Here is a 25,050-nt window from a genome sequence, read left to right as displayed (position 1 = left end):
TCAGTCATGAGTTATATGCTGTTGTCTGTGAGTTCAATATTTACAAATCAACAATACAATACAACCAGAAATAGGAGGAAATTCACCTGTCTGTACATGAGGGCAGCTCCTAGAAGTATAAAAAGGAACATCTAAAATGCATGATGAAGTTATAGAAAACATGAAAAAAAGGCTAAATTTATGGGTGAATCAGATGATGACCAATAAAAACTAGAGGACAGCATTATTGTGAGGCTTAAAGCCAAAGAAATTTATGGTCATGACACCTAAGTAAGGAAAATGCTAACCCTGCTTAGCTAGTGCTGGCTACTCACACATTTCAAAAGGCACTACAACATAAAAGGTATTAAACTTGCAGGCAAATTCTTCTGAGAGCTGTAGAAGAATTTAAATAATATCCACTAAATGTTATCCAGGAAAAGGGTTATGAGAAAAGACAGGTTTCAACACTGATGAGAGTGGCTTGTTTTAGAAGGCAATGAATCTATATAGCACAAATGGCCTCCAAAGTCCCTTACTTTAAATCATTCAAAGATCCTGCAACCTTGCTACTGTGCATCAGTACCAATGGTAACTATAAGTGCAAACCACTAATGGTGTACAGAACCCCAAATCCATAGGAACTTAAAGAGAAAAACCTGAGCCATATTCCAGTCCACTGTAGGTGGAAAGAAAAGCATGGGTGACCTCCAAAATATTCTGGGATTGGTTTTACAACTGCTTCATCCAAGAAGTTGAATGCTATCTCCAAGGCAAAAACTTTGCCTTCGAAGTTTAATTAATTTGAAATAATGCTCCAGTCCATTGCCATAAAGAACCTGAAAATTCCCACTGCAACCTAGATATTATTTTATGGCCACAAACACATCTGTCATACAATCCTTCAATCAGAGCGTACTTAAAAGCTTTCAAGGTGCACAACATGAAGGACCTTGATAGCAAGGCTTGTGAGGCTCTCAACACCAACAAGGAAACCACGATTTTGGACTACTGGAAGCCAGTCACTGTAAGCAATGTTATTGAGGCATCAAAGTCAGTGATGATTAAAGATTGTGATGAAGGTCAGCCTAAGATTCCAAGAATTGTCCTTACAGCAGCAAAAATATCAAACTGAAATCCTGCCTTGGAAACATTTTCAATTACATGGAAGAATATGACCCTATACTCGAATGTAGCCTCAAATTTAAGCCCCTAACCTCCACTGCACTCCTTTATACTGGGACACTCAGGTGGGGCCGGGCACAGTGGCTCACGCCTGTAATCCCAACACTTTGGAGGCTGAGGAAGGAGGATCACTTGAGTCCAGGAGTTTGAGACCACCCTGCGCAATATAGTGAAACCCCCACCTCTACAAAAAACAAATGAGCTGGGCATTATGGCACATACCTGTGATCCCAGCTACTCAGGAAGCTCAGTTGGGAGGATTGCTTCAGCCCAGGAGGCAAGGCTGCAGTCAGCTGTGATCACTCCACTGCACTCTAGCCTGGGCAACAGAGTGAGACCCTGTCTCAAAAAAAGATAAAAACACTTTAGGTGAAAAGCCAGACAAGGCTGATGCAATTTTTCATGCCAGTTCAGGAGGGAAAACTGCTGATGCTGTCAACAAGTGGCAAAAGTCAAACTCCTGAAGTAAAAATTGCCAGATGTTGATATGGCACCCTCAGAAATGCCTTCCTCTTCTGCAGAGTAAGTTGCATCAACCTCTTCCTTAGTTTTCTGGGGGTAAGTCAAAGTCAAGAAGTTTAACCATACAGTGCGCTGTCCCATCTTGCAGCTCCATCAAAAGTACAATTTTAATCTTTTTTTTAATCTTTAATGTTTTTCCCCCAGGACTATCTTTATTGGCATGACTGTACTGTATCATATAGGTGTTCACAGTACCATTTACCATATGAGTACTGTACAGTTTACTATGTTTATTGTATATGAATATATGTGTACTGTGTGTACATAATTAAGAGGTAAAGCAGTATAATATACTGAGTACATTACACAAACATGCTATAATTAAAATATTTTTATTATAAAGAATAGTAATTATAATTATTCAAGAAACACTGATAAGGTGTCTTTAAACAAACAGACAAACCAACAAACAAATACCCATAGAAGAAAGTTATATGTTGACTGCTTGATAAAAATGTTTGGATCCAAGGCTCATAGAAGCTAACCCTGTATTTCCTCTAGCAACAATCATTCAGCATTCACTAATTCAGTGTGCACAGAAAATTCACAGAACCTAACTACCACGAGTAACAATTCACTGCATATATATATATATAAATGAATGTGTGTACATGTGCACATGTGTTACATATTTCATGACTCAAGCCTTTATATTTCTCACAAAGACTTACACTCCCTCAAGGGTAGAGATGGCAGTTTTGGAACAATGAATACTTCTAATAAATGTTGGCAGAGCTGCCTTCAATGGTCCAATTCTCCTTAGAGAGAGATATATGTAAGACATACAAAGGGGATGAGACTTTTTCAATGTCTTATTCCCTGTTCCATCCCCCAACCCGCCAAATGACAAACTGTCATAAACAGGGAAATTGGAAACAAGTTATGCACGTCATTTTCTTTTCTCTTCTAGATTGTTTCCTCCATCTCTCATTATTTTAAAATATGCTTGAGATGGATTTATAGTATTAATAAGAGGAAAGTTGTTGCTGACATTTTACCTAAATGCATGTTAACTACCAAGTCTCTCCTCTCTATTATTCTCAGGTACAGTGTAAGGCTCTAAACTGGGTCAATCTTTAATATAATTCTTTGGATGATAAGTGATTACCTGCCATAAAAAGATTTCACAGGGACAATTTTGTTTCTCGTTAGTATAAATTCTCAGATACTAAGACATTTCTCTAGCCAAAAGATTTCCCTCAATAGTTACATTCAAAAGGAAAGGTATGTCACCACTATGAGTTCACTAAAGGCGAACACACTTGTAAAAGTCCTTCCTGTATCTTTTAAACTCTGGTATGAATCTTTCGATGGTGAGTGAACGATGAACTGTGGCTGAAGGTCTTTCCACATTCATTGCATTCAAAGGGTTTCTCTCCAGTGTGAGTTCTCATGTGCTGAGTTAAAGCAAAGTTGTCACAGAAGGCTTTCTCACATTCTTTGCATTCAAAGGGTTTTTCTCCAGTATGGATCCTATTATGCCGAACAAAATTTGCAGGTTGGGTAAAAGCCTTCCCACATTCTCTACAAACATAGGGTTTCTCTCCAGTGTGAATCCTCATGTGTCGAGTGAAGGAAGAGCTATAGTAAAAGGCTTTTGCACATTCTTTGCACTCCAAGGGTTTTTGTCCACTGTGGGTCCTGTTGTGTCGAATAAAAACAGAATGGTGTGTAAAGGCCTTTCCACATTTACTGCACTCATAAGGCTTCTCACCAGTGTGAATCCTCATGTGTTGAATTAAGGAAGAGCTGTCACAAAAGGCCTTCCCACATTCTTTGCACTCAAAGGGCTTCTCTCCGGTATGGGTCCTCTTATGTCGGATGAAAGTGGAGCGATGAGTAAAGGCCTTTCCACATTCACCACACTCATAGGGTTTCTCTCCAGTGTGAATCCTCATGTGCTGAGTGAAGGATGAGTTGAGGCAAAAGGCTTTTCCACATTCTTTACATAAAAATGGTTTTTCTCCCGTGTGGGTCATATTGTGCTGGATAAATGTGGAGCGGTGCGTGAAGGCCTTTCCACATTTACTGCACTCATAGAGTTTCTTTCCAGTATGAATCCTCATGTGTTGAGCAAATGAGGAACTGTAGTAAAAAGCTTTCCCACATTCTTTGCATAAAAAGGGTTTTTCTCGAGTGTGAGTCATATTATGCTGGATAAAAGAAGAGCGGTGGGTGAATGCTTTGCCACATTCTTTGCACTCATAGGGCTTATCTCCGGTGTGAATACGCTGGTGCTCTGTGAGGTGAAACCTGCGTTTGAAGGCTTTCCCACACTCGATACACTTATATGGCTTTTCCCCAGTATGAAGCCTCATATGTCGAATGACATCAGCCATATAACGACAGGCTTTCCCACACTCATTGCACTCATAGGGCTTCACTCCAGCATGAATCTGTTGATGCCGAACCAGGGCCCACTTCTTGCTAAAGCCTTTCCCACATTCCATGCATGTGTAAGGGTTATTCCTTGCATCAATTATGGGGTCTTTTTCTGGTCGTTGAGAGTCATGTTCATGGACAGCATCTTGTGGAGTGACTCGTTCCTGTAAAACCCTTAAGCCCAGACTATCATCTGGCTCCAGATCGTCATGTTTATAGCTCAACTTCCCAGGGCATATCTCTTTGTGCGGGTTTGTTCCTGGCCTCAAGTTCCCTTCCTGAATTTCTATTAGCTTTTCCTCATCTCTAGCTTGCCCAAACCTGGAATCTCTTGAGGATCTCTGTGCCAGAAATTCCTGGAAAGAGGATTCCTCAGAGAAGGCCAGCTGAGAAACAGTAGGCTCTGTAGTCTTGGGTTTTGCTTTTTCACCTGAAGGAAATCCAATATAAAAAAAACAACATTAGTGATGTCAACATAGAACAAACAAAATCACTATTTTAGCAGAAGAATGAAGGTGACAACAGTGTCTCTGATGTCTACTGCATTTTTTTTTTTGAGTCTCGTTCTGTCACTCAGGCTCGAGTGCCATGGCACGATCTTGGCTCACTGCAAGCTCCGCCTCACGGGTTCACACCATTCTCCTGCCTCAGCCTCCAGAGTAGCTGGGACTACAGGCGCCTGCCACCACACCCAGCTAATTTTTTTGTATTTGTAGTAGAGACGGGGTTTCACCATGTTAGCCAGGTTGGTCTCGATCTCCTGACCTCGTGATCAGCCCACCTTGGCCTCCCAAAGTGCTGGGATTACAGGCGTAAGCCACCACACCTGGCCGCCTACTGCATTTTTACATCTCTCAAAACCAGGCTTGCAAATTCTTTCTTAATTCTTGGACTCTTGAGATCTTTAAAAGGAAACCCAAAGGAAAAGCAAGGGCAGAGGACAGAGAATCTGGAATGGAGACAGCTCCTCACTCTCCCAAATGAGGGAGATTGGGCAGACTAATAATTACAATGTGTGTGATGAATGTGCTCTGACAGAGGCAGTCTCATGGCACTATGGCAATGCAGGGAAGGTATACTTAACATGGCCCAGAAGAGAGACAGAGAGGGATCAGAGGATGTCTTGGATCACAGCACCAAGAAAAGGTGCTATGTGAGCTTTCTTTAAAAAGAGGAGTAGGAGTTCCCAGACAGAGGAATTAGGAGGGAAACTTTGGCAGAAACAGAATGTACAAGGGTTGAAAGTCTTGAGAGAATGCTGATTGCTGAGTAATGTAAATGGAATGAGATGATGGAGATGAGGATGGAAAGGCAGGCAGAGACAGAGAAGAAACATATTCTCAGGATTCTTGCCTGTAAAAGTGAGGAGGGTGAGAAGCATCTGGATGAACATAATGAGTCCACAATGTCTGAATAAAGACTAAGTGAACATACACAAAATAGGTAAGATCTACATGAAGAAAATTATAAAACTTAACGCACTAAAGATCTATATGAAAAGAGATTAATCAATATAAAGTTGTCAGTTATCCCTAAATTCACTTCTAAATTCAGTACAACATCAGATAAAATCTCAATAGGGTTTTTCATAGATATTGACAAGCTGACTGTGGATAGAGACCAGTCAGCTAATACAGAGACTAGGATAACTCTGAAGAATAAAGCAGGGGACTTATCCTATGAGGAATTAGTATTATGATGAAACTATATGCATTCAGGCAGTGTGGTTAGGCATAGATATAAGACAAACGGTGAAAGGGAAAAATGAAATGGAGAACTCAGAAATGTATATATGTAACTTTGATATATGATAGAAGCAGCAGAGAAGGCCATTGGGAAAAGGAGGAACCATTCAATAAATGGATTTAGAACAATTATTTGCCACATGGAGAAAAATGAAATAATATTCCTACCTCATACCACATACAGAATTACCTCCAGAGTGATTAAGATCCAACTGTCAGAAGCTAAACATTAAACACAAAATAAAAATGAGTATCTTTTGAGAAAGATTTCTAGAACAAGATATAAAAGCATTAATCATAAATGAAAAATTTGACTAAATATAATAAACAAAAAAGCAAACAAACAAAAAAGGTAACGTTAGTATCAGATAGCAAAGACCTAAGAAAATGAGACAAAGAGGGGCATCACAAGATAAAGAGAAGACCATGGCACTAGGAAGACAAAATCATCTTAAATCTGTATGCACCAAACACCAGAGCCTCAAAATACATGAACCAAAAACTGAGTTGAAAGGAGAAATAAACTCACAATTATGGTTGGGAACTTCACTCTACCCCAAAATGAAAAATGAACATATTATGCACTGATATTCCACAGAAGATATACATTGACCAATCAACATGTGTTCAACTTTCTTGGTAATGGGGGAAAAGCAAATTAGGACCACAATGAGATACCCCATTTTATACTCAATAGGTTGAAAAAACTAAAGGACCTGACAATATCAACTATTGAAGAGTATGTTGTTCTATGAAATCGTTCAGATACGGCAAGGGAAGTGAAATGGGTATAACCATTTTAGGAAACAACAGAGCATTATCTAGTAAAATTCTTCTTTTGCTTATCTTATAATCCAGAAATGCCAGTCCAAGGAACTTTACTAAGAGAAACTCCTATAGATGTGTCTGAGGTCACATATATGAATTTATGGCAGCATTCTTTATGAGAACAAAAAACAATAAGCAAACATTTTTAAGCTCTCCCTGAAAATGAATACATTGTGTTATATTCATGCAACTGACTATAGCAGGAAAAAAATGAGTGAACTACAGCTATATGCATCATGAATGTTAGTAACTTACTGTTGAATAAGAGTGAAAACCCTAGAAGCCAATATAAACCACAATACACTTTTTACAATGTTCAAAAAAAGCAAAATACACACACACAAGAATACAATGTAACAACCTTTTATTTTTTTAGAAGGTTTATCAGTTTTAAATGGCATTATAAAAAGATATATAGATATGTTAAATTTATTTTTCTGACTTTTATTGTGATAAAATATAAAATTCACCATTTTGAGATGAAACAATCTTAAAAAGTAATGGGAAGACAAAGATAAAGTGGGCAAATATTTTAAATCACTCAAATTACCAAAACTGACAAGCAAAATCAGAATATCTGAATAGCCTATATTTATGGAAAAAACCTGAATCTTCCTACAGAATAAGCAATGGAATAACAAATCTTAAATTGGCCATGTATGCAAGGGAGGCAGCACAGGAATGGGAAAAGAAAGAAACACATCAACAGATGCAGGAAGCAGGTAATGTTCTTGTACTTGGCAAAAGTTTGTAGGTGTTCATTGCGATCTTTTTAAAGGAGGATAAATAAATAATAAAATGCAATGAAAGAAAATAAAACAAAAAACCAGGACACGCATTGACTAATGACCACAATGTGTCATAAATCACTATTTATCATTTTTCTAATTCTGCACACCTAGGGACAATTATGAAAGTCAGAGGGGGGTCCAGGTGTGGTAGCTCATGCCTGTAATCCCAGCACTTTGGAAGGCCAAGACAGGCGGATCACTGAAGGTCGGGAGTTCGAGACCAGCCTGGCCAACATGGTAAACCTCTTGTAAGAAGAGACACTAGAGAGCTTCCACTGTGTGTGAAGGCACTGAGGGAAGGCCATGTGAGCACAAAGTGAGAAGACAGCTGTCTGCAAGCTGGGAAGACAAACCTTATCAGAACTCAACCATGCTGGTACCTTGCCCTTAGACTTGCGGCCTCTAGACCTGAGAGAAAATACATTTCTGCTATATAAGCCATGCAGTCTATAGTATTTTATTACAGCAGCCAGAGCAGACTAACATACTTTTCTAAGACTCACTTTCCTCATCTGAAAAACTGGGATGCTCTGTTCCTGCCTACAAGCTGTTAGGAGAAAAAGCATATAAAACATTTGTTTGTGGCTGGGTGTGGGGGCTCACACCTGTAATCCCAGTGCTTTGGGAGGCTGAGGCAGGAAGATCACTTGAGGCCAGGAATTACCAGCCTGGCCAACATAGCAAAACCCCATCTCTACTAAAAATACAAAAAAATCAGCCAAGTGTGGTGGTGTATGCCTGTAATCGCAATTAGGAGGCTGAGGCACAAGAATCACTTGAACCCAAGAGGCAGAGGCTGCAATGAGCTGAGATTGTGCCACTGCACACTAGCCTAGGCGACAGAAAAAACAACAAAAACCAAACAAAAGTTCATTTGCGTGACAAAGGGTAAATGTTTGGTAAACTGTAGACCACTGTCTATTATCATTATTATAGTTGAATTTAGCAATCAGGATGGCAACAGTGACCTGGGTAAGAACATATTAAGTGCTGTGGTGCTGAGCAACACCACTACCAGGCATCAAGGAATAAAGGGAAAGACACCAACTGCTCAGGCGTATGTGGAACAATGAAGGCTCTCATACATGGCTGGTGGAAATGTGAAATGGTGAGTTACTCTGAAACTGGTGGTTTCGATTAAAGCTAATCTATGCCCACACTTGATCTGGCCAGTCCACTTGTATGTATATTCCCCACAGAAATATGAGTTTATATCCAACAAAAAATAAAATCAAGAATATTCGTAAGAGTAGTCTTCATAATATTCCAAAAATGGAGACCAAATCAAATGTCCATCAATAGGAAAATGGGTCTATGTAGTCTATTCATTCAATGATGGTAATGAACTAACTCCAACTATATGCAACCACATGAATGAATCTGAGTCATAAAGATTATCGAAAGAAGTCAGGACAGAGTATATACTGGAAGGGTCTACGTATATGCCTTCAAAACGAATGTATGGTGATAGAGTGTAAACACTGGCTACTTTTGTAGAAGGGGATACTGACAAAGAATGAGCACAAGGAGCCTGTTAAGTGCTGAAAACACTGTATTTCTTGAACTGTGAGGTGGTTTCTCTGACTTGTACATATATAAAATTTTACAGAAATGAAACTTTATGATTTGTACACTTATTATGTATAAATTGCACCTCAGTACAAACATAAGGGAAAAAATAAAGGAAGGTCTTGTGTAGATGTCTCTTCAAAGAATGAGAAGACTCCTCCAACAAGCTTGGCTATTCAGGTGAAATAGAGTCAGCAATATTTAGATGCTGCTGGAGACGTAAGAGCATTAAAAAAAAAAAGTTTCCCCCAGGTATCAGAAACATCATCATTTTTTTAAATGTTGAGTACAGAGGGGATGAAAATATAGAAGAGGTAGGAAATAAGTGAAGAAGCATGTTCCCTGATGCAGCAGAGAGATTCATGTATGGCTTCTCATGATCCCCAAGTCATGGTGTTCACACCCTTTTGTAGTCCCCCTTTAGAATATTGGCAGGACCTCGATTTGCTTCTAAAGAATAGAATATGGCAAAGATGATGGAATGTACATGATAAAATATATGTAATTTTATAAGACTGAAGCATCAGTTTTGCTGGAGTCTCACATAGTGGCTTGATTTGAAGAAGTGAGCTGTGATGAGCTATGAGCTGCCTATGACAGTCCTGAGAGGACCTGGCTAAGCTGTGCCCGGACTCCCAATCCATAGGTGGGAGATAATAAATGAGTGACGTTTCCAGCTGCAGGGTTTGTGGTAATATTGTTACATATGAATAGCAGTAGATGGCTAATACACTTGAGAAGGCAGAAAGTGTAATCTAGATTCTGCTGGAGAAATTAGCCATGGCTAGGATGAGAACTCTTCCACGGAAGTGAGAAGGAAGTTGCAGGATGAGTCAGATGCACGTGACTCAGTAAGTGTCAAAAAACAAGAAAATCAAGTGTGTAGGCTTTATTCATAAAGTAGGTCAGATGCTCTGACATCAGTGGCAAGGGAGGCGGTGATACACGGAATATGTGAGTGGACGCAGATATAACACACAGGGCTGACCAGAGGCACAGAGCACATGTGGGGAAAACAGTGAGGAATATGGCAGCATTATGCAGGCTAGAGATAATCACTTGGCCTAGAGTACTAATGCTGGAACTGATGGAACTGGTGAAGGTGAGGGATTCAGGAGACATGGATGATGTAAAGCGGTCAAGATTCGGGGATGGCGGGATATTGGGTATGAGGGAGATGGAGGTATTGAGGGGTTGTCCACATTTGTTTTTAGCCTTCTCCACTCACTGAAAGGGGCATTAGCTGAAAATGGGGAGATCATGAGGTCCTTTTGAAGCATGATGAGTGTGAGGTGCCTCTGAGACATGCAAGTGAAGATGTGGAACTGGGGAGAGGGGTGAAAGCTGGCTGAGCAGGCAAGAAGGACATTAGAGGGGCGAGATGGTGAATCTGCAGTGTCACAAATCCAGCTGCTTGATGGCTCCAGCTCCCTTTGGCAGCCCAGATGTGGGACTGACAAAGGCAATCATCACCTTGAGGTTTTAGAAGACACGAGGGCCAGAAAACAATAGGGCTAGGGAGTGCTTCTGGGTATCTGATACACAAATGAAAGGATGGATGGATGGATGGATGAATAAATGATGGGCTGGAGAAGGTGAAAAATGGTGGGATGCAGAGTGTAGTTTGAAATAGTAATCTGCAGGAAAAGAAAGGACTGTTCTGAATGCAGAAGAACATCCGAGCTATCACTATTCCTTATGACTAACACTACATGAATATTACTAACAGGTAACTTCTGCTGAGCCACTATGGGTCAGGCAGTGTGCTAGGCAGTTTCCTGTTATGCAATCACATTCCCAAACAACCCGGTCATGCAGAAACTATCATCACTATCTTTCAAATGTAGGCTAAGTTTATCAGATAAGTGTATGTTCACTATACCCATGGGCTCTTCTCCTTAGGCATAAAAAAGCTAAACCACATTTCCCAGCCTGATACAACATGTATCCTAATACCTAGTTCTTGTCAATGAAATGTGAATGGAAGTGATGTGTGTGTGCAAGTGGAAGTGACTACTGCCACCTCTCCCATTCCTCTTGGCCGGGGCAACCTTAAAGCTGCATATTGACAATAGAATGCATGTGATCCCTAAATAAATACAGGTACACGGCTTTCCCGCTGACCCACACTGGACTATGGCATGGATGAAAAAACTAAACTAAACTAAATCTGTTAAGTCACCAGGATTTTGGAGTTTATTTTTCAGAGAAGGTAAATAACTCAGCCTAACTTATATACCAAAGGCACAGTGACATCACACAAATTCTCCAGAGTCATGAGGCTAGTGAGTGGCAAATCATTAAAGCCTAGAATCTGTCTCCTACTGAGCATATTCCAACCTGAATAAAGGTGAAGAGTGTGTGACGGAGTGGGAAGATGGGGAACCATGGGGTTAAGGGCTCCATGACCACTCAAGACCACAAAATAGCTGCCCATGGCATTTCAGACAGTGATGCCTGGGTGGTCTGCAGGCTGCCCTGACACTCGCTGCCAGACTCTCAAAGTCACCAACCTGCACAAGTGCTTTGGCAGAGGCCTCTCTTCACTGTCCACAGGTCCTGTCCATGTTCCAGTAGGTAGATCAGCTCTGGTTTGGGAACAGGATGCCCTGTGCATGGAGAAACAAATGGAGTATGGTATATAGGTAAAGACAAAAAGAAAAGTCTGAGGTGGAAAGGAGTATATACATTTAACATACTGCAGCGAAACCCCAGAAGGGGCCCTCCCCCGCTTCACCAAAACTATTTCCTAATTAACCTAAGTCAGTAGGATTCAACCACCCTGTGCATCAAAACTACCTAGCAACACCCAGTTCCAAAAACAGAACAAATTAAACCAACTCTCTGAGCAGAAGGACTGAGCACTGGTAGTTTTTAAAGCTCCCCAGGTGATTTTGGTGCCCATGATGGTTGAAAAACACAGGACTAAATCGCCTGATGAATGGCATCTATTGATAGTCAGTTGTGTAAGGCAGGCCAGTGACTGAAGCGGAACATGGAGGCCTACTGCCCCACAAGGGTACTGGCCAGGGCCCTAGACTAAGGAGAGAAAGCAGATAGAGAACTGGGTTAGCATGGATTGGCATCGACCAAGCCAGGAGCCAGCAGCACCTCAGGGCTTCTCATCAGGTGAAGTAATAAATTATTTTCAGGGTGAAACTGGCAGGAGGTGGTCTTCTTCCACATGCAGCCACACACATTTTGCCAACTGGGAAGGCTAAAAGAAGATTCTGGAGAGAAGTCAGTGACTGACGCACCAGGACCCAGAAGCATCAACTGGAAAATCTTGTCCTGGCATGCATCCAGCTGTCACTTAGCAAATGTTCACCACAGGATTACGCACACTTCCATGCCACATGCACACTCAGCAAACGTTCTGCCATATGCCTGGCACTGCGCTGGGTGATGAGCAGTGTTAAAGGGGAATCAGGCCTGCCTTCATCTCTGTTAAGGAATCAAGCACCCTGCTCCCACACGGATGCTGCTCATGTCGGTCCCTCCGCCTGGAACGCTGTTCCCCATACATCTCCTTTTCACAGCTAATCACAGTTGTCATAAAATAACACCGCGTTTACTTCATTAATGACTCATCCCTTGTGGGGACGCAGGGCTGGGAAAGCCCTGTGACGGTAACCATTTGAACATCTGAACAAAGCGAGACCTTGGGCCTCCATTAATTTCTACTCAGACCAACTTCTGGGCAAACTGGCCATTAGAGGTTTAGGTGGCAGAGCATTTGGTATTTATTAATTTGTTAAATGTAGCAAACACATGTGGAAGTTATTTTGTTTCCAGCTCTATTCTAAGCACTTTACGGATATTAGTTAACTTGCTGTAACAAGTTACTATAAAAATGGCAAAATCAAAATGGTATCAGGTCCCAGCAAGTTCCTGCTGCCTGCTCGAGGCTGGGAGTTTGAGGCTACTCTTTCTACTGAGGAAGAAATTCACCAACAGCTATGGGAATGTTAAAGATTCAGCCCTAAGACAACACTCAACATTCAAGAGACAGGAAAGAGAAAAGAAAAAAAGAACAGCTTTCTCAGATAGCATACATCCATGCCATTTGAGAATGTGTCTATGCCCCCTTTACATATCATCTGTAGCAGCAGAGGAGCAAGGCACAGGCCTTGGGAAATAAAGGTTACCTGTGCAGGTGCCAGGGGCCAAATAGACTTTTCAGCTGAGACTGTGTTGCTGAGAAAGATACCAGCAGCACTGATAACAAGCACCTTCTTAGTACCTGTGTCCAATCATCCGCTGCTTGCAGAACCTCCCATTATCCACAGGTCCTGCTAACTGGGCTGTGAGGACATTTGACTCAACCAAGCTGGGCCAATTACCTTTTGTGGCAGTCTGGGATAAGGATATCAGACTGAGGCTGGCTGTGCTAGACAATGGGATGAAAGTGTTGAGGAGGACTATGTTCCTTACACAACAATCTTTGATGGAGACAAAAGGAAACCCAGCAAGAGGAGGTCAGACTACAACGTGCTGAGGCTGCAGGGATCAGGGAAGGGTGTGTCCTGAGGCTTCCGGACCAGCCATGCCTAGAAAGGGTGGATTCAAAAGGCTGTGGGTCCCCGACATGGGAGGGTAATGAGGTCTTACCCAGTGAGGCCAGGAGCCTGCAGGTCTCCAGCATCACCTCCTGGTACAGGGTCCTCTGGGCCAGGTCCAGGTGCCCCCATTCCTCTCCAGTGAAGGTCACAACCACGTCTTCAAATGATACTAATGCCTGGGAAGTCAAACAGAGGTGACAGGTGGTGTGGAGCTATTAGGTGAAATTACAGCCCATTTCTTGGTTACTGGCAAAGGGTCCAGAGGCCCTGAATCACTGAGCAACTCCTGAGAAGCACTGAGCTCTGTGGAGGAAGATGGTGCCGCTGACAGAATACAAAGATGTGGGAGAGAAAAGCCTCCTATGTTGGAAACCACTGGAAAATGATATGAGACAATGATAATCCCATATGACTATGAAGAGCAGACAGTAACATCCTAGGACGTTAGAAGAATGGGGAAAAATAAGAATTCAAACAATAATCACAGCAGCAGTAGCTGAGCCTCACTGGTCTGCACCATTTGCCTGCACCCGAGGGCTTTACATGCTGTGTTCAAGCAACTAAATGTCTCCAGGTCTGGAATCAGGCTCCTGAAGTTTAGATCCAGCCTCTTGAACCAACCCATGCCAGATGTGTGACCTTGGAGAAGTCTCTTAATTTCTTGGAGCCCCAGTTTCCACATCAATACATTAATAGTTCCCACTTCAACAGACTGTTGTGAGAATTGAGAAAATGTTCATAAAGCAAACACTGCAGTGCCCAGCATGTGTTACAATGTGTTTGTCAATTTCGGTAATCATCCTATAGCCCATGATGTAAATGCCATCATCATCTCCATTTCACAATCAGCAAATTGAGGCTCAGAGTCAAGTCACTCAGATGGGTATGTCTAATAAGCAGAAGCAGGATTTGAACCCACATCTCTCAGGTCCAGGATCTATGAGTGTGACCCCTGTACTCCTCCATCACCACAGTGAATCCACAGTGACAAGTGCTAAAAATATTTCCTATAATTTTTACAATTAAAACAATTTCAGCCACTCCTGAAAATATTTCCATAGATATGGAAGGAAGAGCAGAGCCTTTCTTTGCCTCATAGAAGAGCTACCTGAAGAGGTGCCAACTGCCTAGGGCTTAGGAGGGCTCAAACAAGGTTTCCCTGCCCTCAGGCAGCTGGGACTTGCAGACTCCCTGGAATATCCCACAATGAGCAGCAACCTGTTCTTTTTCTTCCTGAGCCACGATTAGCACATTAGGTACCAGGTAACACAAGTGGCCAAGGGCAATGCAGGCTGTGGCTCTAAGAACCTGCGCAGTTGCCTTAAGCACCTTGTCTGTCCTGGGTGAGAATGGGATGTTGGCACGATGATCATGAGATGATCACACAAAATACATGTCAGCACGTGACAAGCCCTGGTGTCATTCTACATCTCCTCATGCCTCTGCCTTTGTCCATACAGTTCCCTTTGCCAGGAAGGTTCCCTTAAGACCCCTTCATTCCAATGCCCACCTGCTAGAGAAAGGCCTGCACCTTCCCCTTGCAAAGTGTACTTTAGATGTCGCCCCAAGGGATCTCCAGTCCACTGTGGGTGAAATATTGGTTAAAAATGTAAGCTTTTGGCTGGGCACGTTGACTCATGCCAGTAAGTACTTTGAGAGGCCAAAGTGGGAGGAGTGTTTGAGTTCAGGAGTTCGAGGCCAGCCTGGGCAACACAGTGAGCCCCTGTCTCTACAAAAAAATTAAAAAATTAGCTGGGTGTAGTGGCACACACGGATAATCCTAGCTACTCGGGAGGCTTAGTGGGGAGGATTGCTAGTGAGCTGTGATGCGGCCACTGCACTCCAGCCTGAGCAACAGAGCTAGACCCTCTTTCAAAAAATAAATAAATAAATAAATAATGTAGGCCTTTGTGCTCGACATACTGGATTGTTTCTGTTACTTGTGACCTATGCAACCTTGGGTAGTTAATCTGAGTCTCCAGTTCCTCTTCTGTAAAGAAAGGAAATGAAAGAATTTTACTCTGAGAAGAAGGGCATTAAATAAGATAATACACAGAAACTGCCTCTCAGCACATTATCAGTGTGCTCAGTGAAGACCAGCTATTATTTGTTGCTGTTAGTATTTTTCCTATTTGCTCCGGTAGCACCCTAGGAGAGATCAATGCAGCACACATCCAGGAGAAGGCTTGCAGAGATCTGGGGACAATGTGACAGGGAAAATTGTCCAATGAGCTTGGCATGTGCAGGAGAGAAGAATGGGAGGGGAAGTGTCCTGGTAGACTGGGCAGTGACTCTGCAGCCATGGTGGGGTGTGGGGTGGGGTTGGGTTAGATTAAATCTAAGTAGGATGGGAGCCCCAGAGGGTAGAATCTCATTCATTAATCACTTATCGACTAAGTGGTACAGGCCCAGAACAGAACAGTTTTGGGGCTGGGGATGGAAAACAGAAGCTCACATTCCGGGGTTAGGGGATAGATCCTCAGCCATAAACAATCAAGATAAAGTCAGAAGACTCTAGAAAACAACACAAGAGTGAGAAGACCACAAAGACTGGGAGTGATGATGAAACCAGGGAAGCTCTCTCTGAAGAGACCCTGGAACAAGGTTAGACTGAGGTTAGAGAACAGGCCAGGTGAGGAAAAATGAATAGACAACTCCTGAAGGAGATCAGAGTTATGAGGAGTAAACAGTGTGACATGCTGGAGAGTAACTTGGGGCCTGTTATGTGCTCACATTCCAAGAGACACACATTCACGTACACTGTCATTAATGAATATTGAACTGGATTTGCTTTTTAAATACAAGAGCATGTGTTAAACAGGAGCACGGATTCACTGCTGTTAGGCGGCATGCCAGATTCATTTGTAATAAACAAGGCATCCACAAAGACAAATCCAATGAGCTTCTTGCCTTCTAGCCTCCTGCCAAAAATGCTGCTCCCGCCTCACCTCTTGCCCTCGAGGCTCTCATTCCCTCTCCTAGCTTTTGGTAGGGCCAGACTTCCGCTGGAATGATTCCCTAAAACAACAGTAGGACCTGGGAAGTCCTTCTTCAAGACGGCACCTAGAGTGATGCTCTCCGAGCACTGAAAGGGGACCACGTCACAAGCGTACCAGCTCCAGTTCCCTCCACAGAGAAAATTATTGAGATTCGCATTTTAGACCCGAGGGAATGGAGGCCGAGGGCAGCGAGGCGACAGCTCAAGGTTAGAGCCAGAAACAGGGACCTCTCCTCCCAACTCCTGTCCTGGATTCAGGACTCTGGGTAGGAAGTGATTACACCTGCCCTCTCACCTCACCCTGTCCCGGGATCTCCATATACTAGGGCATCAAAAGCGAGAAGCGCAGAGTCCCGGAATCCCCCGTATTACAGAGAATGGGTGCGTGCGGGCGGTGACTCCAGCGCGCGCGGGCTGCGGAACCCTCCACTCACCAACGCCGGCGCCGCCATAGGCCCAGGGGGCGGGGTGAGGCCGTGAGAGTCGGCGAGGAAGCCGGTCCTGCTGGCTCGGCCGACCCCGGGCTCCGGCTCTGGGCTGCGAGGGACCTCAGTCCTCGCCGCCGTGTAAAATGCGCACAAGGTTCGCGGCGCCGCCTCTGCGCGCCGTGGGGACACAGGGCTGGCGCCAAGGCCCCAGGAAGCGTTTTGCAGACACTTGTGGGGGTGAGATCGCGGCTGACATAAAAGCGTGTAAGTGGGTCCTATCCTCCTCACTGTCCGTCTCTATTTGGTCTCGAGAAGTGACCCCTGTCTGGCGTTGTGGCCGGTGTAGCGTCGGTAACAACAGCATCCTCAACCTAAAGGCATCCAAAGACTGGACGCTGGAAGTCCCGCGCACGCCGCTACGGGAAACGCCCCTCTGCGCTTTCCGTCTATGGCTTGGGGCCGGCTTCCGTCCCTTGTAGCACTGCCTTCTGGGTAATGTAGTTTTGACAGAATCCGAGTGGTACCTGGAGCGCACTCTGTTCTCGGTGACGCGGCTTCTCAAGGTTCCCAAGAAAGGGATTGGCTTCACCTCCTCGTAAAGGATAGGTACACAGATTTCCGTGGAAATCATCTGGAAATTATCTGAGGCAATGACCCACTCTCATTGGGTAGCCCTGCTCTGCAGAGGCAGTCACAGAGCTGTAACACTGCCTTTTCAATAAAGCTGTTTTCTTCTACCACCGGCTTGCCCTTGAATCCTTTCCTGGGTAAAGCCAAGAACCTTCACAGGCTGAGCCCCACTTTGGGACTCACCTGTCCTGCATCAGTTTTATATTTTATACTTCAGTCTGTGATCCACTTTGAGTTAACTTTTGTAAAAGATACTAGGTCTAGGTGGGGGTTGTTTTGTTTGGTAGAATAGGACGAATGTGTAAATATAATAATTACAAACAGCTATAAATTATCCTACTAATAATCTGAGGAATTTGGTTAGTTGTGATTTCCTGTTTTGCAATCATTTATTAGAATCACAGGAATAGCAGTGAATTAATCAATAGAAACAACGTCTGCCTTGCTAATTAGGTTATACAACTCCAGAACTTTTTTTTTTTTTTTTTTTTTTTTTTTTTTTTTTAGTTTTTGAAGAGATGAGGATCTCGTTGTGTTGTCCAGGCTGGTCTCGAACTTCCAGCCTTAAGCAATCCTCCTGCCTTGGCCTCCCTAACTGCTGGGATAACAGGTGTGAGCCACCGTGCCCAGCCTAGACCTTTTCCCATATTCACTACACTCATGAGAACTTTCATCTGAGTGAACTCTCTGATGTTTACTGAGGTTGGGGCTTTGGATAATTTCTCATATTTGCTGTACTCATAAGGTTTTTCTGTGGTGTGAACTCTTTGGTGTTGAAAGAGATCAGAGTAGTAGCTGTCAAGTTTAACCACTGTTCCAGATGGAAAGTCAGGATCTCCAACTCACATCTCTTAGGAGATGCACTCATAAGACCTTTCTCCAGTGTGGATTTGCTGATGTTGAATAAATCTCACTTGCTGTTGAAAGGGTTTAATTTTCTCTCAGACTTTTCTTTAGTGTGAACTCAGATGCATATTGAGAGTAGAGGCTTGTCTAAAGAATTCCCCATATTCTCTATACCCATAAGGCCTTTCCCCAGTGTGGACTCTCTGGTGCTATACAACTGTGAAATTGTGGCTGAAGGCATTTCCAGGTTGACTGCATTGGTAATGCCTTTGCACAATGAGAAAGGCCGCTGCACATGGTATGCTCTTGTGTGGCTCCCCCATTCTAGGAGTGACCTGATGCTGGAGAAAGCCTGCTGTGGCTAGAAAGTCCCCATCCTCCCTGCATGGGAAAGGCTCTTCTGACGTGTGGTTGCTTCGAGTCTTCACAAGCAAGGTCCTCCCCTACTCCTTTGTGATGGACTTCTCTATATTCTCTGCACCTGTTGCTGGGGAAGGTTTACACTCACTCAGAATCTTCTCCACATACCACATGTGTATGATGATTTCTGCCCTGGGTGTGTTACTTGGTATCCAGCCAGGTGCAAAGTGTCTTTCAAGAGTAGACCACATGGCCAGGTGCAGTGGCTTATGCCTGTAATTCCAGCACTTTGGGAGGCTGAGGTGGGAGAATTACTTCAGGCCAGGAGTTTGAGACTAGTCTGGGCAACATGGCGAGACCCTGTCTCTAAAAAAATTTTTTTAAATAAGCTGGGTGTGGTGGTGTGCACTTGTAGTCTCAGCTACTTGGGAAGCTGAGGTGGGAGGATTGTTTGAGCCCAAGAGGTTGAGGCTGCAGCTGTACCACTGTATTCCAGCCTTGGTGACAGAGTGACACCCTGTGCAAGGAAGAGAAGAGAAGAGAAGAAATTAAGGAAGGAAAGAAGGAAGGAGAGGGACAGAGAAAAAGCAACAAAGAAAAGAAAGAAAGAAAGAAGGAAAGAAAGAAAGGAAGAAAAGAAAGAAAGGAAGGAAGGAAGGAGAAAAAAAGAAACAAAGGGAAAAAGAAAAGAAAAAAGAAATAAAGAGGAGGGAAGGGGAAAGAAGGAAGGGAGAGAAAGAAAGAAAGAAAAATAAGAAAGAAAGAAAAGAAGGCCGGGCGCGGTGGCTCAAGCCTGTAATCCCAGCACTTTGGGAGGCCGAGACGGGCGGATCACAAGGTCAGGAGATCGAGACCATCCTGGCTAACCCGGTGAAACCCCGTCTCTACTAAAAAATACAAAAAAACTAGCCGGGCGAGGTGGCGGGCGCCTGTAGTCCCAGCTACTCGGGAGGCTGAGGCAGGAGAATGGCGTAAACCTGGGAGGCGGAGCTTGCAGTGAGCCGAGATCTGGCCACTGCACTCCAGCCTGGGTGACTGAGCGAGACTCTGTCTCAAAAAAAAAAAAAAAAAAAAAAGAAAGAAAGAAAAGAAAGAAGAAAGAAAGGAAAGAAGGAAATGAAAGAAAACAGAGAAAGAAATGAAGGAAGGGGAAAGAAGGAAGGGAGAGAAAGAAAGAAAGAGGAAGGAAGGAAACGAAAGAAAAGAGAGAAAGAAAGAAAGGCAGAAAGAAAGAAGGAAAGAGAAAGAAAGAAAAAGAAAGAAAGAGAAAGAAAGAGAGAAAGAGAAGGAAGGAAGGAAGGAGAAAAAGAAAAAATAAAACCACACACTGGGTGTAGGTTCTGGGTGAAAGGACCTACCTGGGATTCTTGACACGTGACACTTTCTCAGCGTTATGTTCAGAGAGAGAGCTCTTCCTTACCTTCCAATCCAGGCCAAAAAGCTGAAAGCAATGAAATGCTGGTACAATTCTTGTTAGCTTTAGTGGGAGAAAACAGCCCCTTCACAAAGTCTGACCCAGGAATGAGCCTGTGGAATTGTCAGTAAGACAAAGGTGATGAGGAAGCTGGAGGAAGCACCTGCTGGGCAGTAGTAAGACTCTCAAGGTGACAGAATAGAGGAGGCTTTAACAGTGCCACGATCTTGCCAGAGCCAAGAATACCAGGATGCAGTGCAGACGTGTAGAGGCAGGGTCTCCAGCTCACTTCTCCATAAGCACCCTCCAGCAGGGCTTTGGCTGCTGGTAAAACATGAGCCCTAAAGCTGTGTCCAGGCCCAAGAAAAATGCAACTGCACCTGAGTTGCTGGTGTTCAGGGACTGTTAATGGAAACACACATCTCACAACCCATGAATTGTAGGCTAGTGTTGGAGAGCACTCCAGAGTGAGCAGTGGAGAGGGTGAGACATGGAGACCAGGATGCGGGGGGCATCCTGGGGCCCAGTGTCAGAATAGAAATGACAAGTGGATAAAGTTTCAAGAATGGGGAAGGAGTGATATGGATGAGGTATGGCCATTAGCTTTGGAACCCAAACAGTGGTGAACAGGGACAGGTTACTGATAATGTGAACCTAGTCCTGATGTCACACTCTCCTCTTCCTACTTCCCAAGGCCAGGACCCCTCTAACCACCTCTTGTCATGGTTGTCACGGTGTCTGCTCTGTTCAGGCACCCAGGCCTATTCCTCCATCTCCAGTTGGGCAACTAAATGGTTGAGGCTACAGGTTCCACATCCATGGATTCGACTAACTGTGGATTTAAAATACTTGGAAAAAAATGGTTGCCTTTGTACTGAATAAGTATAGGCCTTTTTTTCTTATTATTCCCTGAATAATACAGCAGCACAACTATTTACACAGCACTTACATTGTCCTGGGTATTGTAAGGAAGCTAGAGATGAGTTAAAATATATGGGAGGAGTCTATGTGTAGGCTATATGCAAATTCTATGGCACTTATATTAGGGACTTGAGCATCTGTGGATGTGGTCATCTGTGCAGGATCCTGGAACCAATGCCCCATGGATCCCAAAGGGCGACTGTGTATGATTTCTCCTCCACACTCAATACTCTCACCTCCTCTTTTATGTGACAATCCCATCCAGTCACTGTCCCCATCTCAATGTTAGAATTTTGGTTCATATCCTAACCTAAGATCTAAAGGCTATGAAGAAAATGGTAAGTTATTTGTCACCACTCACTCCCAAAATATAATTGTGACAAACAGGATACCAAGTGAAAGACCCTAGACAAAAAGCCATGCACACCATGTGAATCCATACATGTAACCTTCAAGGAGAGGCCAATCCAATGTATGGGGAAGGAAATCAGAACAGTGATGCCTTTTGGGGGAACTGACTGGGAGATGCAGAGGGAACCTGCTAGGGATTGAGAATGCCTGATAGCTTGATCTAGTGGAAGTTACTATAAGTGGGGACACAGATTAAATATGAATTGAAATGAACACTTAGGACCGAACATTTTGCTGAGGTATGCCTTATGGTATACCTCAAATTAACAAGCATATTAAAACAATAAGTCATGCTCAAAAATGTTATTGTTCTCTTTGGGCAGCAGCTTCCTAGAGGGAAGCCAATTGGGTCTAGAGTCAGCAGCTCTGGGGAAAAGTCCACACTTTATCAGGGATGTTGTGAGGACTATCAGTGGAGCAGGGAGAGTGCCTGGAACAGGGCCTGGCACAGGGTCAGCGCTCAGGGGACGTTGGCTGTGACCATTCGTATAAACTGCTATTCTTTAAGTTGACATGCATTTTGTTTACTTAAATTGGTTTCTTCATAAAGGGAATCTTGTATTACTTACAAAAGAAAAAAACTAGTTTCACTTTTCACAAATCAGTTTCCATCAAAATACAACATTGAAATAAAAAGAGTGCTGTAAGTTCTGGTAAGCTTATGTGGCCTACCTTGTGCATCTGATGTAGGTGAACCCCAAAATTGGGGCTCAGCCCAGGAGGGTTCTTGGTTTTGCGCTGGAAAGAATTCAAGAGCAAGCTGACACAGCAAAGTGAAAGCAAGTTTATTGGGGCCACAGAGGGCAGGAAAATGGCTGCTCCGTAGTAGAGTAGTAACAGGAGCCCACGTGGATCGCTGGCTAGCTATATTTACGGCTATTCCTCCATTGTATGCTAAATAACAGCTGGGTTATTCACAAGTTTTCTGAAAAAGGGATGGAGGTTCCAGTAACTGAGGGTTCCTCCCTTTTTAAAATCACATGTATTAGTCAGTTTTCACGCTGCAGATAAAGACATATCCAAGACCAGGCAATTTACAAAAGAAAGAGGCTTATTGGACTTACAGTTCCACATGGCTGGGGAGGCCTCACAATCATGGCAGAAGGCAAGGAGGGGCAAGTCACATCGTATGTGGATGTCAGCAGGCAAAAAGGGAGCTTGTGCTGAGAAACTCCCGTTTTTAAAACCATCAGATCTCGTGAGACCCATTCACTATCACAAGGTCAGCACAGGAAAGACCCCTCCCCGCCGCCCCATGATTCAGTCATCGCCTGCTGGGCCCCTCCCACAACATGTGGGAATTACAGGAGCTACAAGATGAGATGTGGGTGGGGACACAGAGCAAAACCATATCACCACATAAGGTGGCTTCTGGGAGTTGCATGGCATTTGTAAACTGTCACGGCACTGGTGGGAGTTTCTTTTAGCATGTTAATGAGTTATAATTCATGTATAATGAGCAATGAGGGCAACATCTTGGTTTTAGCTGGTTTTGGCCAGTCTCTTTGCTACATCCTGTTTTGCTCAGATCCTGTTTTGATCAGCGGGGCCTTGTGACAGGTGCTCAGAAAACAAGTCCCACTGATCTTCACCTCATTCCTCCCTCAGAGATTATATACTCCTCCTTAATCTTTTTTTTCTTTTCTTTTTTTCTTTTTTTTGAGGCAGAGTCTGGCTGTGTCACCCAGGCTGGAGTGCAGTGGTGCAATCTTGGCTCACTGCAACCTCCGCCTCCTGGGTTCAAGCGATCCTCCTACCTCCGCCTCCCAAGTAGCTGGGATTATTACAAGTATATGCCACCATGCCTGGCTAATTTTTATATTTTTAGTAGAGACAGAATCTCACCATGTTGGCCAGGCTAGTCTCAAACTCCTGATCTCAAGTGAGCTGCCTGCTTCAGCCTCCCAAAGTACTGAAATTACAGGTGTGAGCCACCGTGCCCAATCTTTCCAAGTTTTTAAGAGGGCTAAATATCTTGGGTGAACAGGGGAGCCATTCTTTTCCTCTGTGGGAAAGGGTAATACTTTATTTCCTTATTCTTGGAGAGCTTTTTGAACCTGGCCCAAGTTGATAGTAGGAGTAAGCATTTTATGCCTCCTCATCAAACAGGAGGTCTGAAGTTAAAAAGGACCTCCCATAGGTCATATCAAATGGGCTAAGATTTAAGGTTCGCTTTGGAACTATCATTATGCACAAAACGGCTATGGGTAGGAGAGGACCCCAGGGTCTCTGGACAAAGTTTTGCTAGTGTCCTTCTGAAAACATGGTTGGCTTTTTCTACCTTACCAGAGGATTGAGGCCTCTAGGAGGAGGGAAGGTGATAGCTAATGCCTAAGGCTGAGGAAACCTACTGAGTTGCCTTAGCTGTGGAGAAAAGTCCATTATCACTTAGCAAACTTTTTTGTAATCCAAACTTTGGGATGATTTCTTTAAGTAAGAATCTGACTTGGCAGGCTGAGGCAGGAGGATCCCCTGAGCCCAGGAAGTTGAGGCTGCAGCAAGCCATGACTGCATCACTGCCCTCCAGCCTGGCCAACAGAGCAAGACTCTTTTCTACCTGGTGATAGTTCCTATAAGTACTAGCATATATTTGAGTCCCCTCTAAAATGGCATCTGGGTGCAATCTGTTTGCCAGTGTTCCCCAGAGTATGTTCCTCGGTGTTGTACAGGTTTGAGGAGGAGGAAGGTACAGGGTTGCTCCCTGGATCATCTTGGGCACAGAGTTCACAGGCCCTGGTGACCCTTTTACAGTCTGGGACAGTCGCTTCCTTAAGAATATTTGGGAAACCGATTTGAAGAGAGACTCTCACCCAAATATGAGAAGTCATGGAAATGCCAAATTGTTCTCCATGGCTCAGTCTTGGGGAGAAAGTTTGTTGTTTCCTAGTAACTGCCCTGAGGGGTTCTTTTTCAAGCCTTTTTTGTTCAGCCCATTTATTGTAATTTCCTTAGCTGTATAGTATGGGACCACTGACGTGGGTGGAGCATTAGGTATTACTGTAGTGGCCTGTAGTATCCATCTTCCTTTAGCTGTGGCCTTGTTGTTCTGTCTGCCAGGGCATTTCCCTTAATAATGGAGGAGTCTCCCTTTTGGTATCCCCTGCAATGATTAACCACTATTTCCTTTGAGAGTTGATCATCTTTACATAAAGCCAAATCTGACATAGAAAAAGGCACATGTACTCTGATTGTCCCCCATCTCTGTCTGCTGCCTAATGGACATAGGTTTGAATTTAGGGGCTGCTATGGGGTCCCAATCCTGGCAGTACTGATAAGGCTTACTTCCTCAGGCAGCAGGGATATAGGTGGATAATGGGGAGGGATGCCTGATGACCATGAGGAGGGATTTCGCACTAGAGAACTGGTGGGAGTCCCTCCCAGATCAGAGCTGGGGCACTGAGGAAGCTCTGGGGGTGGGGAGGTAAGGCCTCCTAGGGCGATTAGCTTGGAGGGGTCATCTAGGGTGTCTGGAGTGGCTT

The 25,050-nt window shown here is 43.8% G+C and overlaps 1 protein-coding gene across 2 annotated transcripts; it reads right to left on the bottom strand.

Annotated features, from left to right (window-relative positions):
• Positions 1 to 1,809: 1,809 nt before the first annotated feature.
• ZNF599 (zinc finger protein 599) lies at positions 1,810 to 17,385 on the bottom strand. Of its 2 annotated transcripts, none has more exons than XM_003915313.5 (4): positions 16,996 to 17,385; positions 13,613 to 13,739; positions 11,515 to 11,610; positions 1,810 to 4,498 (listed from the first exon to the last, which is right to left on the bottom strand). In XM_003915313.5, exons 1-4 carry the CDS (start codon positions 17,011 to 17,013, stop codon positions 2,973 to 2,975), a joined length of 1,767 nt encoding a protein of 588 aa, XP_003915362.2. In that variant the 5' UTR covers positions 17,014 to 17,385; the 3' UTR covers positions 1,810 to 2,972. The 2 variants fall into 2 exon arrangements, with proteins under 2 accessions (XP_003915362.2, XP_031515526.1); XM_031659666.1 differs by lacking the exon at positions 16,996 to 17,385 and adding an exon at positions 16,857 to 16,977.
• Positions 17,386 to 25,050: the final 7,665 nt, after the last annotated feature.

The sequence above is a fragment of the Papio anubis genome, chromosome 20 (assembly GCF_008728515.1).
Source record: "Papio anubis isolate 15944 chromosome 20, Panubis1.0, whole genome shotgun sequence".
Classification (NCBI taxonomy): domain Eukaryota; kingdom Metazoa; phylum Chordata; class Mammalia; order Primates; family Cercopithecidae; genus Papio; species Papio anubis.
Note: the sequence above shows the minus strand (reverse complement) of the source record. Positions and strands in the feature narration are given on the sequence as shown.

What these genes read in the sequence shown, in the direction of transcription:
- ZNF599 (XM_031659666.1), bottom strand. Translation starts at nt 16,880, where the DNA reads ATGGAGATCCCGGGACAGGGTGAG. An exon ending in CAGGCTCCTGGCCTCACTGG is followed by an intron (nt 11,611 to 13,612) that starts GTAAGACCTCAT and finishes CTCCATGCACAG; the next exon opens with GGCATCCTGTTCCCAAACCA. An exon ending in CTGCCAAAGCACTTGTGCAG is followed by an intron (nt 4,499 to 11,514) that starts GTTGGTGACTTT and finishes GATTTCCTTCAG; the next exon opens with GTGAAAAAGCAAAACCCAAG.